At 43.6% G+C, this 12281-nt stretch overlaps 1 protein-coding gene across 2 annotated transcripts in view; it reads right to left on the bottom strand.

Annotated features, from left to right (window-relative positions):
- AP2B1 (adaptor related protein complex 2 subunit beta 1) overlaps positions 1–12281 on the bottom strand; it is a 383465-nt gene that overhangs the window by 161173 nt on the left and 210011 nt on the right. For both annotated transcript variants that reach the window (XM_030222393.1, XM_030222392.1), the window contains 2 exons: positions 1875–2134; positions 796–988 (listed from right to left, as the gene is read on the bottom strand). In XM_030222393.1, coding sequence (XP_030078253.1) covers positions 796–988; positions 1875–2134 — 453 coding nt within the window. The remainder of the gene's footprint in view (positions 1–795; positions 989–1874; positions 2135–12281) is intronic.

Here is a 12281-nt window from a genome sequence, read left to right as displayed (position 1 = left end):
CTGAAAAAGGATCAGGAGAGAACTCTACCACACTTTTTACCAGAACCAAGACCCAAAACTGTAATTTGTATTTTAGCTCTAGTAATCTACTCAGGACAAGTATTTTGAGACTGTTGGATTATCAATGCAATAAATAAAAACAAATATCTCTGCTCCTAGCTTTGTGCACCTATGAGAACTCATGCCAGTGCTTCTTCACCTTCACTCGATAATCAGCATGATGCTTCCTAGATGCCTTTCTGTAGGCATGTATCAATGTTCGCAACAAATAAGACGGGATTGGTTTATATACTGAATTTATCAATGCATTCCAGTTTCCAGTACAGCTTCACATCCATGCACTAGGGCCAGACTCAGATGTACCGGAGAGTCTGTCTTTATGTTCCTGAAAGTCACAAACACCCCGAGGTGTTATCCTTCGACAGGTGGGCACAACTAGAGATGCTATGTTTGGGCCAGAGGTATGGAAAGCAGAAATTACAAGTGGCCACTTGTAAGTCTCAGCTACACATGGTTACTCAGAGGTTTAGGGAGCTGGCAGAAGACAATTTCCAAGATAATTTTGCATTTCAGATAAAGTTTCATAGATACCGCCTGAAGCACAATTAATATTTTTATGCACTACTGTCAAAAGAAAACAAATGTTCTTGAACTGCAACAGGCTTTTGACTGGTTCCACGACTAAACTTGTGAGACAAGAGATATTCCTTTAGCTAAGCCACTACTCTAGGTGATCCCTATATGCTTTGTGGTCTAGTTGCTTAGTTCAACCCTTTAATCAAACAAAACACTTACCAGGCTATCCAGTCCTCCTCCCAGGAGATCCACAGCTCCCATTTGCATGGAGGACACCTGAGGTATGTTTCCTGGGGGGCCCAGGTCAAGGTTCAAGAGATCTCCAAGAAGGTCACCCTGGGAAGGGATAACCTGTGGTTGCTCCATGGGTGCTGAGGAAGGAGGTCCAACTGGGCTGTCTCCAATGTCAACGCTGGGAGGAAATGTCCAAAAAAAAAAAAAAAAAGAAAAAAAAAATATATACACATTATGGTGTCTCCAGCAGAGGGTTAATAAACTTCTTCCCTATCTCAGTCTGTGTATAACCACCATCTCTAATTGTGAGCAGGTTCCAATCCAGAAGAGGTACTCCCTACAGCACTGAACTTTCTCACAGAACAAGAAATTTTTAGATTAAGTAAGAGCAAAAGGAATCGGAAGAACAATTCAAGAACAAATGGGGCAGGCCATTTGACAATAAAAGTATTTTGCAAGCATATATCCTACCATACCTGATCATATTGGTGATTTCCTCTTTCCTTGAGTGTAAATCACTTCTATCACAGTAAAGTGAAAAATAAAAGCCAAGATAATAGCAAAGGATAACAGACAGACTCAGATGCTGTTTACCTGCTGACAATCTATGTCTCAATGAGCTACCCTACCAGGACTGAGTCATTAAATCAAAATGCCATATTGAAAAACATGTCAATGAAAACAAAATCAGGCTCAACATGAGAAAAAAGCAAGTCTCTAGATTAGCATGAGGAACAGCAACTCATAGGACTTGAAGCTCAGTGTCTTTTCAGTCCATCCTGATCACTCCCCTTTCTAAACTCATACTCATGTAGAACACCAACTGCATGCCTTGCCATAGTTTCCAAGTTTATTAGAGGTTTGCTACCCTGCCCATCGTGGGTTACATCTAGGTGGCTTACAGTCTAAAATATAAAGAGAGAGAAATGCGGGGACAAGACATGACTAAAAGGATAGTGAGTGGAACTACAATAATAACAAGATAGAGAGGGGAAGTACTAAAGGGAAGGGAATCACTCTGGAGGGGCATCCATTTCTAGCACCCCATGTGCCCCTCAGCTTACCTCCCTTGTTGTATAGGCAGATGTTTGCGATGTATCCCGTGACTGCCCTCCACAAAGGCATTTGGTGGTTTGTGGTATACGGAAGCCAGAGATCCGATGTGGCAGATCAGCTCGTCCAGCAGGGTGGGTTCAATCAAATCAGTCTCCTCAGAGATCAGGGGCTTTTCAGACAGCACCACTTCTTTGGCAGTCACCGGGTCTGTGGACAGAAGGCGCCAGTAGATGTATCCACGATCCCGAAGGTCAGGGTTATCTGAATCCTAAAACCAAATACTACATGAGTCACCAAAAAGCATTCAACGCTTCTCAGATTTTAGTCAATTATTACAATCTGTCATATTTTAAAAAAAAATGTTTTTATTTATAACCATTTAAATTTTTACAAGCGATAAAACAACTTGCTGGAAATACAGAGAAAATAATATGTAGGAATTATTTCAGTCAGGTAATTCTATTCTCTTCCTTAGACCACTAAATAGGGAGAGTGAAACAAGATAAGGAGATCTTAAACTGTAAACAGAAAATAAAACGTGGTATTAACCTGATTATCCCCAGATATTACTCGTCTAATTCATTATTCACAATCTGTCATATTTTTTAAAGCTTCCACAAATTATACAAACATAGTCAGGAATGAGCAATGTCTCTTCAGGTACCACCTATTATTCAGTGGCATAGGCAGGGGGCTGCTATAGGTGTAAACTGGGTACTGTGGCACAGCTGCATTTTTCTTTACAGAGCCAGTGACATAAGTCACCCATCAATCACAACCACTAAAAATGCACTTATAAATTAAGACAGAAAAGCAAACCCTTGCTTGACTTAAGTACTGCCTTAGGATTTTGAAGCTTTGTAACTACCATGAGGCACACTTAATTTCTTCCTTCACCTTCTTAAACCTTCTATACAGTCTCTTTCTATTCTCTTCCATCCAGCTCTTAACTGGTCCTTGACAAGCAACATACAGACTTTTCATTCCCATTTCCCTGTGTATATGCTCCTGCATAGAAGACGTGCTCAGCTAACACATGTGCCCTGACTAACCAGGTCAGCTAGAAGAAAGTAACCTGGAATCCCAGGTTGGAGGAGTGGCCTAGTGCTTAGGGTGGTGGACTTTGGTTCTGGGGAACTGAGGAACTGAGTTCGATTCCCACTTCAGGCACAGGCAGCTCCTTGTGACTCTGGGCAAGTCACTTAACCCTCCAATGCCCCATGTAAGCCGCATTGAGCCTGCCATGAGTGGGAAAGCGCGGGGTACAAATGCAAAAAAAAAAAAAAACTGTCAATAGGATCACCCTAATAACACCAGACATCCACCCATGATGTGTCCGACTTTGGGTGACAAGCCTCAACTTTTCATATTTTTCTTGCACAGAGCTTAGCTAATCCCAAATACCTTAGAACAGGGCTTCTGAAATACATCCTGAGAACCACAGAGCCAGCTGGGTTTTCAGAATACCCACAATGAATATCTGATACATGTATACCTTGGAGACCTGAATATGCAAATCTCTCATATGCATACTCAATGTGGATGTCCTGACAAATCATGTGATTTTGGGATCCCCAAAGCTCATTGGAGAAGCCTTGCCTTAGAAAGTAAAGAATATTTGTTTCTTAGTCACTTACAAGGGTAATTCTAGTAGGTGTCATATTGTACAACCTACACAGGAATTTAGCATTAAAACCAGACTCACATCTTTGCAAAAAGTACTAATATATCTTTCCTGTTCATACATTAGACAAGACATTGTTTTTATGTCAAAAGCAAAAACTTATAATCAAAACCATAATAGGCAACCCAACTTACACAGCCAGACACACCACCTTCCATCAAATTAAAAACTGATCAATCCAAGAATCAAACACAGTTGACAAAAAAGGGATCAAATCAACCCAAATAAGCAGCAATTGGTGAAAATTCCCAAAAGCTCAACAACAGAAGAAAACTACTTACCAATTCCAGTGGGATATATCAACGCTAGATCAGCAGTAAACAAAATGGAAACTTATATAAAGGACTGGATAATGGAGGAAGAACTCGAATTGGTTTTCCTCAACGCAATATGGATCCACAATAACAAAGATCCTATAATCTTGGACCTCTGCCCCTCCAGGCTACAAAATTCTACACTGGACCAGGAAGGGGGAAAAAGGAGGGGGAAATCACATTACAGATCCTTCTTCACGATGGAAACCACTGCTGAATCCATAACACCATAACTCGAAATTGCCTCTATCAGAATAAAAGACAAATCTTTGCTTAAACACCTATGTTGCATCATATTCTATAGACCCCTAGAAAACTGGAGAGCAGACAAGACAAACCTCATGGATTTTATCTCTAACACATGTGTAGCAAACACAAACATGGTATTAATAGGAGACATTAACCTACATCTAGAAGACTGCACAAGAGAATGCAACAAATATCTTCAGTTATGGGAATTCCAATGGCCACCTGTGAACTCAACCGACGTAAAAAGCCACACACTAGACCTACTATCATACAAATTTTCAACAAACCAGAACTTCTTAATGAAGAACCAGAGATGAACAGAAACCCCCTGGTCTGACCACTTTAAACTAAACATGACCCTTTACTGGAAAGAGATGGGAACATGCCAAACACAAAGCCGAACCTCATACAAAAGAAGAAGAAAAATTTACACATCATCATTCTGGTACTCCAAGTATGAAAATCAGTGGTCAACTTCAACCGGCTCCACAGAATTCCTCACAGAATGGAACAGGAGATACACTAACATCCGAGACAAAATAGCACCAGTACGAGCCAAAACCTCATAAAAATGCAACACAATCCCATGGTACAATGAGAAACTGAAAGAACTAAACTCATCGCAGAAGACAAGAACAAGCATGGAGAAAAAATAAAAATGAATCCACAATAGCTACATGTAAGGAAACACAGAAGAGGTACAAACACAAAATAAGACAAGAAAAAAAATTCTACAAGGAACAAATAGGTTCAGACTGTAAATACACGAGAAAATTATATAAGACTGTAAACAACCTACTCAAAATCAAACCAGTGACAACAACAAACGAAGGTATCCCACCAGTCAGATATTTTGAACAGAAGATCATTAACTTACGGAGAAAATCTACTACAGGAAGATACCAACCTCGAAACCCTCAGAGATGAACTAGATCATTCCTCTTGAGGAAACATCAGCAGACAGAACTTGGGACAACTTTTGCCCAGCTATCTTCTGAGACAGTAGCTCAAACATTAAGAAAGTTCTCTTCCGCTCACTGCTTACTACATACATGACCCAACTACATTATGAAAGCACCCCCTAACTATTTCACTGAAGAACTCACAGCCCACTTAAACTTTGTTCCATGTAGGACAATTCCCACTGGACAAGGGAAACATTTTGCTCACACCTATCCCAAAAGACACCAAGAAAAACACCAACGATATCTCAAATTAAAGGCTAGTGGCATTCATACTAGTAATGAGAAAGACAATGAAAGGTATAGTGGCCAAACAACTAACAGAATACATCAACAAATTCTCCATATTACACGAATCCCAATCAGGCTTCAGACCCCATTTCAGCACTGAAATGGTGCTAATCACACTTCTGGCCAAATTCAAAAATGAAATCTCAACAGGCAAAAACATCCTACTACTCCAGTTTGGCATGTCAAGCACATTTGACATGGTGAATCGACAAATCTTACAAAGAATTCTCGCTCTAGGTGCCGCACGTCTGATGGCACACGGGGCATTTTTCTCTTTACATTTATTTTTCTCCCAGCTACTACTTATGGCTCCAGTACACTTTTTCTTTTTGGTACTGTTCCTTCCTAATCTGTTTCTCCATCTTAAACCACTGTACACTGCAGGAACACATTGTCCACCCTCTGTATACATCATCTCACCATATCTTTTTTCCTCTTCATTTTTCTCAGCTCTCAACCTTCAACATTTCCTTCCTTTCATTCATCCATCTCCTTTCTATCTGAGTATATCTCGCCTTCGTCGCTGTCGTTATACCTCTCCTACTCTTCTCCGTACTCTCTTGCTCCTTCTCTTGCTCTCCGCTAGGGACATTAATACCAATCCTGGTCCTCCACATCAGCTCTCATCCTATTTGTGCAGGTCACACCGTAATATCTCCAATCTAATTTCTGTTCCTCTCCTCCCCCCTTCTTCCCTGCCTTTCTCTTGCGCTCTGTGGAATGCCCGCTCTCTGTCTGTACATCCATGACCTCTTTATCTCTCGTACTCTCCATCTGCTTGCCCTAACTGAAACTTGGCTTTACCCTGAAGACTCTGCCTCAGACACGGCCCTATGCCATGGAGGTTATATTTTCTCCCATACTCCTCGCCCGGTTGGCCGCTGAGGTGGTGTCGGGCTACTACTTTCACCCTCTTGTAGATTTCAACCTCTTCTTCCACCTCAGTCTCACTGTTTTTCTTCCTTTGAAGTCCACTCCATCCATCTCTCCGAGTAGCAGTCATTTATTGACCCCCTGATAAGCCCCTTTCTTCCTTTCTCACTGACTCTGATGCCTGGCTTTCCTTCTTTCTTGAACCTTCATCTCCTTCCCTCATTCTTGGGGATTTTAACATTCATGCTAATGATCCCTCTGACTCTTATGCTTCTCAGTTTCTTGCTTTACCATCCTCTTTCAATCTTCAACTGTGCTCCACTGCCCCCACTCACCAGAACGGCCACTGTCTTGATCTTATCTTTTTCTCAAACTACTCACGCTCCAGTTTCTGTGCCTCAACTCTTCCCCTCTCTGACCATCATCTGATAACTTTCACACTTAAACACCCTCCTCCCCAGTCCCGTCCAATCTTAACCAATACATTTAGGAATCTTCAGGCTATTGACCCTTCTACTCTGTCCTCCAGTGTTTCAAATCTCTTCTCTACCACTATGATATCCAAGTCTGTCAATGAGGCTATCTCTTCCTATAATACTATTCTATCCTCTGCTCTGGATACTCTCGCTCCTCCCATTCCTCATTCTGTAAAACGTACCAAACCCCAACCTTGGCTGACCTCTAGAATCCGCTACCTATGTTCCTGTGCCCGCTCTGCAGAACGCCTTTGGCTGAAATCCTGTGCCCATGCTGACTTCATACATTTCAAATTCTTGCTGACCTCCTTCCAGTCTGCTCTTTTACTTGCCAAACAGGACTATTACATCCAGTTGACAAATTCTCTTGGCTCAAACCCTCGATGTCTCTTTGCCACACTGAACTCTCTCCTCAAAGTGCCTTCACCTCCAAACCCCCCCCCCCCCCCCCCGACTCTGGCTGAGTTATTCATGATAAGGTTCACAAGATTAAACTTGAATTCTCAACCAGGTCACGTCCACCTCTCCTTCCCTTAGTCCATTCTCTCAACCCTCCAACTCCTGCCTCCTTTTCTGAAATCACTGAAGAGGAAACTACACATCTTATTTCCTCCTCGAAACTACCTATTCCATTGATCCTATTCCCACCCATCTACTTAACACTCTCTCTCCTACTGTCATCCCTTTTATCTGTCATATCCTCAAATCTTTCACTGTCCACTGCGACTGTTCCTGATGCCTTCAAACATGCCATAGTCACACCACTCCTTAAAAAAAACCTTCACTGGACCCTACCTGTCCTTCCAACTATCGCCCCATCTCCCTCCTCCCTTTCCTATCCAAGATACTTGAACATGCTGTTCACCGCCGTTGCCTTCTTTCATCTCAAGCTATTCTTGATCCACTTCAATCTGGCTTTCACCCCCTTCATTCCACTGAAACAGCACTTGCTAAAGTCTCCAATGATCTGTTCCTGGCTGGATCCAAAGGTCTCTATTCTATCCTCATCCTACTCGATCTATCTGCTGCTTTTGACACTGTTGATCACAGCCTACGCCTTGATACGCTGTCCTCACTTGGATTTCAGGGCTCTGTTCTTTCCTGGTTTTCTTCTTATCTCTCCCAGCGTACCTTTAGTGTATACTCTAGTGGATCCTCCTCTATTTCTATCTCACTGTCAGTTGGTGTACCTCAGGGATCTGTCCTGGGACCTCTTCTTTTCTCCATCTATACTTCTTCCCTTGGTACTCTGATCTCATCCCATGGTTTTCAGTATCATCTTTACGCTGATGACTCCCAGATCTACTTCTCCACATCAGAAATCTCAGCCGAAATCCAGGCCAAAGTATCAGCCTGCCTCTGTCTGGCATTGCTGCCTGGATGTCTCAGCGCCATGTGAAACTAAACATGACCAAGACTGAGCTTCTTATCTTTCCCCCTAAACCAACCTCTCTTCCTCCCCCATTCTCTATTTCTGTGGATAACACTCTTTTCCTTCCTGTCTCATCAGCTCGTAACCTTGGGGTCATCTTCGACTCCTCCTTCTCGGCACATATTCAGCAGACTGCTTAAACCTGTCATTTCTTTCTCTATAATATCACCAAAATTCACCCTTTCCTTTCTGAGCACACTACCAGAACACTCATCCACACTCTTATCACCTCTCGCTTAGACTATTGCAACTTGCTTCTCACAGGTCTCCCACTTAGCCATCTCTCTCCTCTTCAATCTGTTCAAAATTCTGCTGCACGACTAATATTCCGCCAGTGTCATTATGCTCATATTAGCCCTCTCCTCAAGTCACTTCACTGGCTTCCTATCTGTTTCCGCATACAGTTCAAACTCCTCTTATTGACCTATAAGTGCATTCACTCTGCAGCTCCTCAGTACCTCGCCACTCTCATCTCTCCCTACATTCCTCCCTGGGAACTGCGTTCACTGGGTAAATCTCTCTTATCTGCACCTTTCTCCTCCACTGCTAACTCCAGACTCCGTTCCTTTTATCTTGCTGCACCATATGCTTGGAATAACTTCCTGAGCCGGTACGTCAAGCTCCATCTCTGGCTGTCTTCAAATCTAAGCTAAAAGCCCCCCTTTTTGATGCTGCTTTTAACTCCTAATCCTTATTCACTTGTTCAGAACCCTTATTTTATCATCCTCACTTTAATATTCACTTATCTCGTTTGTCCTGTTTGTCTGTCCTAATTAGATGTCCTGTTTGTCTGTCCTAATTAGATTGTAAATTTTATTGAGCAGGACTGTCTCTTCATGTTCAAATGTACAGCGCTGCGTACGTCTAGTAGTGCTTTACAAATGATAAGTAGTAGCAGATGTTAGGAATTGGTGGAAAGATACTAACATGGTTCAGGGGTTCCCGACCACTAGGTATTACCAAGTTAAGTCAAACTCCGCAATGTCTCCACCTTGGAAAGTGGAATGCGGAAAGCTCACACTGCTTTCACTTATATGGTCCAACCTATTGATGGTCCTATAGCCAGGAACCTATCCAAACAAGGTTTCAACCCCTTCATCTTCAATGATGATGTAACAATCTATTTCTCTTTCAAAATAACCCAGCAGAAATCACCTCCAAAATCAGGAACAGCATAAAAATCATGAAATCCTGGGCCATCAGCCTTCAAGCTCAAATTAAACAGGGAAAAAACACATTGCCTCATATTTTTATCCCCATACAATACTGAATGCTTCATAGTAACATAGTAAATGATGGCAGAAAAAGACCTGTATGGTCCCATCCAGTCTGCCCAACAAGACAAACTCATTTTACATGATATGTGATACTTTATACATATACCAAAGTTTGATTTGTCCTTGCCATTCTAAGGGCACAGATCGTAGAAGTCTGCCCAGCACTCTTCTGGTATTAAAATTTCTGAAGCTAATGTTCAAGCCCCTTAAAGTTTACATTCAAGCCCATCCACTTCTATTCAGTCACGATCAGGGCGTAGACTGTAGAAGCCTGCCCAGCACCGGTTTTGCTTCCCAATTACTGGCATCACCACCTAATCTCTGCTAAGATTCTGTGAATCCATTCCTTCTAAACAGGAATCCTTTGTGTTTATCCCACGCATGCTTGAATTCCATTACCGTTTTCATCTCCACCACCTCCAGTGGGAGGGTATTCCATGTATCCACCACCCTCTCCGTGAAAAAAATACTTCCTGACATTACTCCCGAGTCTGCCCCCCTTCAACCTCAATTCATATCCGTCCTCTAGTTCTAGCACCTTCCCGTCTCCGAAAAAGGTTTGTTGGCAGATTAATACCTTTCAAATTTGGAACGTCTGTATTATGTCACCCCAGTCACGATCAGGGCGTAGACTGTAGAAGCCTGCCCAGCACCGGTTTCGCTTCCCAATTATCGGCGTCGCCACCCAATCTCTGCTAAATTCTGTGGATCCGTTCCTTCTAAACAGGATTCCTTTGTGTTTATCCCATGCATGCTTGAATTCCATTACCGTTTTCATCTCCACCACCTCCAGTGGGAGGGCATTCCACATATCCACCACCCTCTCCGTGAAAAAAATACTTCCTGACATTACTCCCGAGTCTGCCCCCCTTCAACTTCAATTCATGTCCTCTAGTTCTACCACCTTACCGTCTCCAAAAAAGATTTGTTGGCAAATATTTGAACGTCTGTATTATGTCACCCCTGTTTCTCCTTTCCTCCAAGGTATACATGTTCAGGTCAGCAACACAAACCCATACCATTTTTGTAGCTTCAAGTTTTTTTATATCTTTAGCAAGATAGGGTCTCCGAAACTGAACACAATACTCCAAGTAGGGCTTCACCGACGACTTGTAGAGGGGCATCAACACCTCCTTTCTTCTGCTGGTTATACCTCTCTCTATGTAGCCTAGCATCCTTCTGGTCACGGCCGTCGCCTTGTCATATTGTTTCTTTACCTTTAGATCCTCGGACACCAACACCCTAAGGCAGTAAGGCACCCTCATTTCCTGTTTCCGCAAGGGCGGGACCAGAGCTTGAGAAACAGAAGGGAAGGCCAAAGGCACGCCGAGCAAACAACATAGTTTTCGCTGCCGCTGCCACCTTAACCCCGACCAGGTATGCCTTTTAAATTTCGGAGGAGGGCAGGCGGCCTGGTGCTTGGTGGCAGGGAGGGATGCTGGGTGGGAGGGAGGCCTGATGCTGGATGCTGGGTGGGAGGGAGGGAGGCAGGCCTGGTGCTTGGTGCTGGGTGGGAGGGAGTGAGGGAGGCAGGCCTGGTGCTTGGTGCTGGGTGGGAGGGAGTGAGGGAGGCAGGCAGGCCTGGTGCTTGGTGGGAGGGAGTGAGGGAGGCAGGCCTGGTGCTTGGTGCTGGGTGGGAGGGAGTGAGGGAGGCAGGCCTGGTGCGAGGGAGGGAGGCAGGCCTGGTGCTGGGTGGGAGGGAGGGAGGGAGGCAGGCCTGGTGCTTGGTGGGAGGGAGGAATGCAGGCCTGGTGCTTCGTGGGAGGGATGCCTGCCGCTGGGAGGGAGGGCGGAGAGGAGGGTGGCTGGACGGCAAGAAATGAAGAAGAAAGGAGGAAAGTAAAGAAATAAATGGAAAGGAAGCCCTGGAAATGGAGTTAAGAGAACAGATAAACAGCAGCAGAATCAGAGACTAGGACCAATATGGATAGAAAAACAAAATCACCAGACAACAAAGGTAGAAAAAAATCATTTTATTTTCATTTTAGTGTTTGGAATATGTCCAATTTGAGAATTTACATCTGCTCTCTTATTTTGCACTGGGTATACTGGAGCTGTAAGAGCTTACAGAAATGATTTATAATGAAAGAAATCAGGTTATTTTTTTTTCTCCTATACTAGTATAATGTTTTCAATGATGTCTGTTTATATGCGCCATGGCTGGTGTAAGGGGTGTGGCTATCATAGGGTGGAGTCATATGTGGTGACCCCGCCCATAACGAGTACCGGCACCTGTTATTCAGGTTAAATTGCCCTGTTGGCACTTTGCGATAAATAATTAGATTTTGGGTTGCTGTTTGGGCACTCTGTCTCTGAAAGGTTCGCCATCACTGCCCTAAGGTCTCTCCTGAGTTGATTTTACTAATCTCTCTTTTGGGTTTCTGCACCCGAAGTGCATCACTCTACACTTCTTGGCATTAAAATTTAACTCTCCTAAGTGGGGTAACAATTTATAATCAGAGTACCAACTAAATACTAAATCACTCAAAGTACTTTGAATGATTTATTAAAATTTAACTGCCAGGAGAGGAAGTGATGTCACGGTGCTGAATGACCGCTTGAGCTGAGAGCTACAGCACCCACCTCCTTTAATCGCTTTTTTCACCCTCAATAGCGAGCCGTTTGGTCCCGGTGATTGATCAGTGCTGAAGGAAAGCGGACGCTGTTCCCAGCATGAGTAAAAAAAAACTCAATGCAACTGCGTAAGGAACTGGAGCATCCAGCTTCTAGGCACTCCAGTAGAGGCCCTCCGCGGCACGTGTCTCCAGCAACTCGCTCGCACTCAGAGTCAGATTCGGCAGGGTCACAATCGAAAGAGTGTCCCGTGTCGCTAACGAGTGAGGTGCCGAAGGAGCTG

This window comes from Microcaecilia unicolor, chromosome 13 (genome assembly GCF_901765095.1).
Source record: "Microcaecilia unicolor chromosome 13, aMicUni1.1, whole genome shotgun sequence".
Lineage (NCBI taxonomy): Eukaryota > Metazoa > Chordata > Amphibia > Gymnophiona > Siphonopidae > Microcaecilia > Microcaecilia unicolor.
Note: the sequence above shows the minus strand (reverse complement) of the source record. Positions and strands in the feature narration are given on the sequence as shown.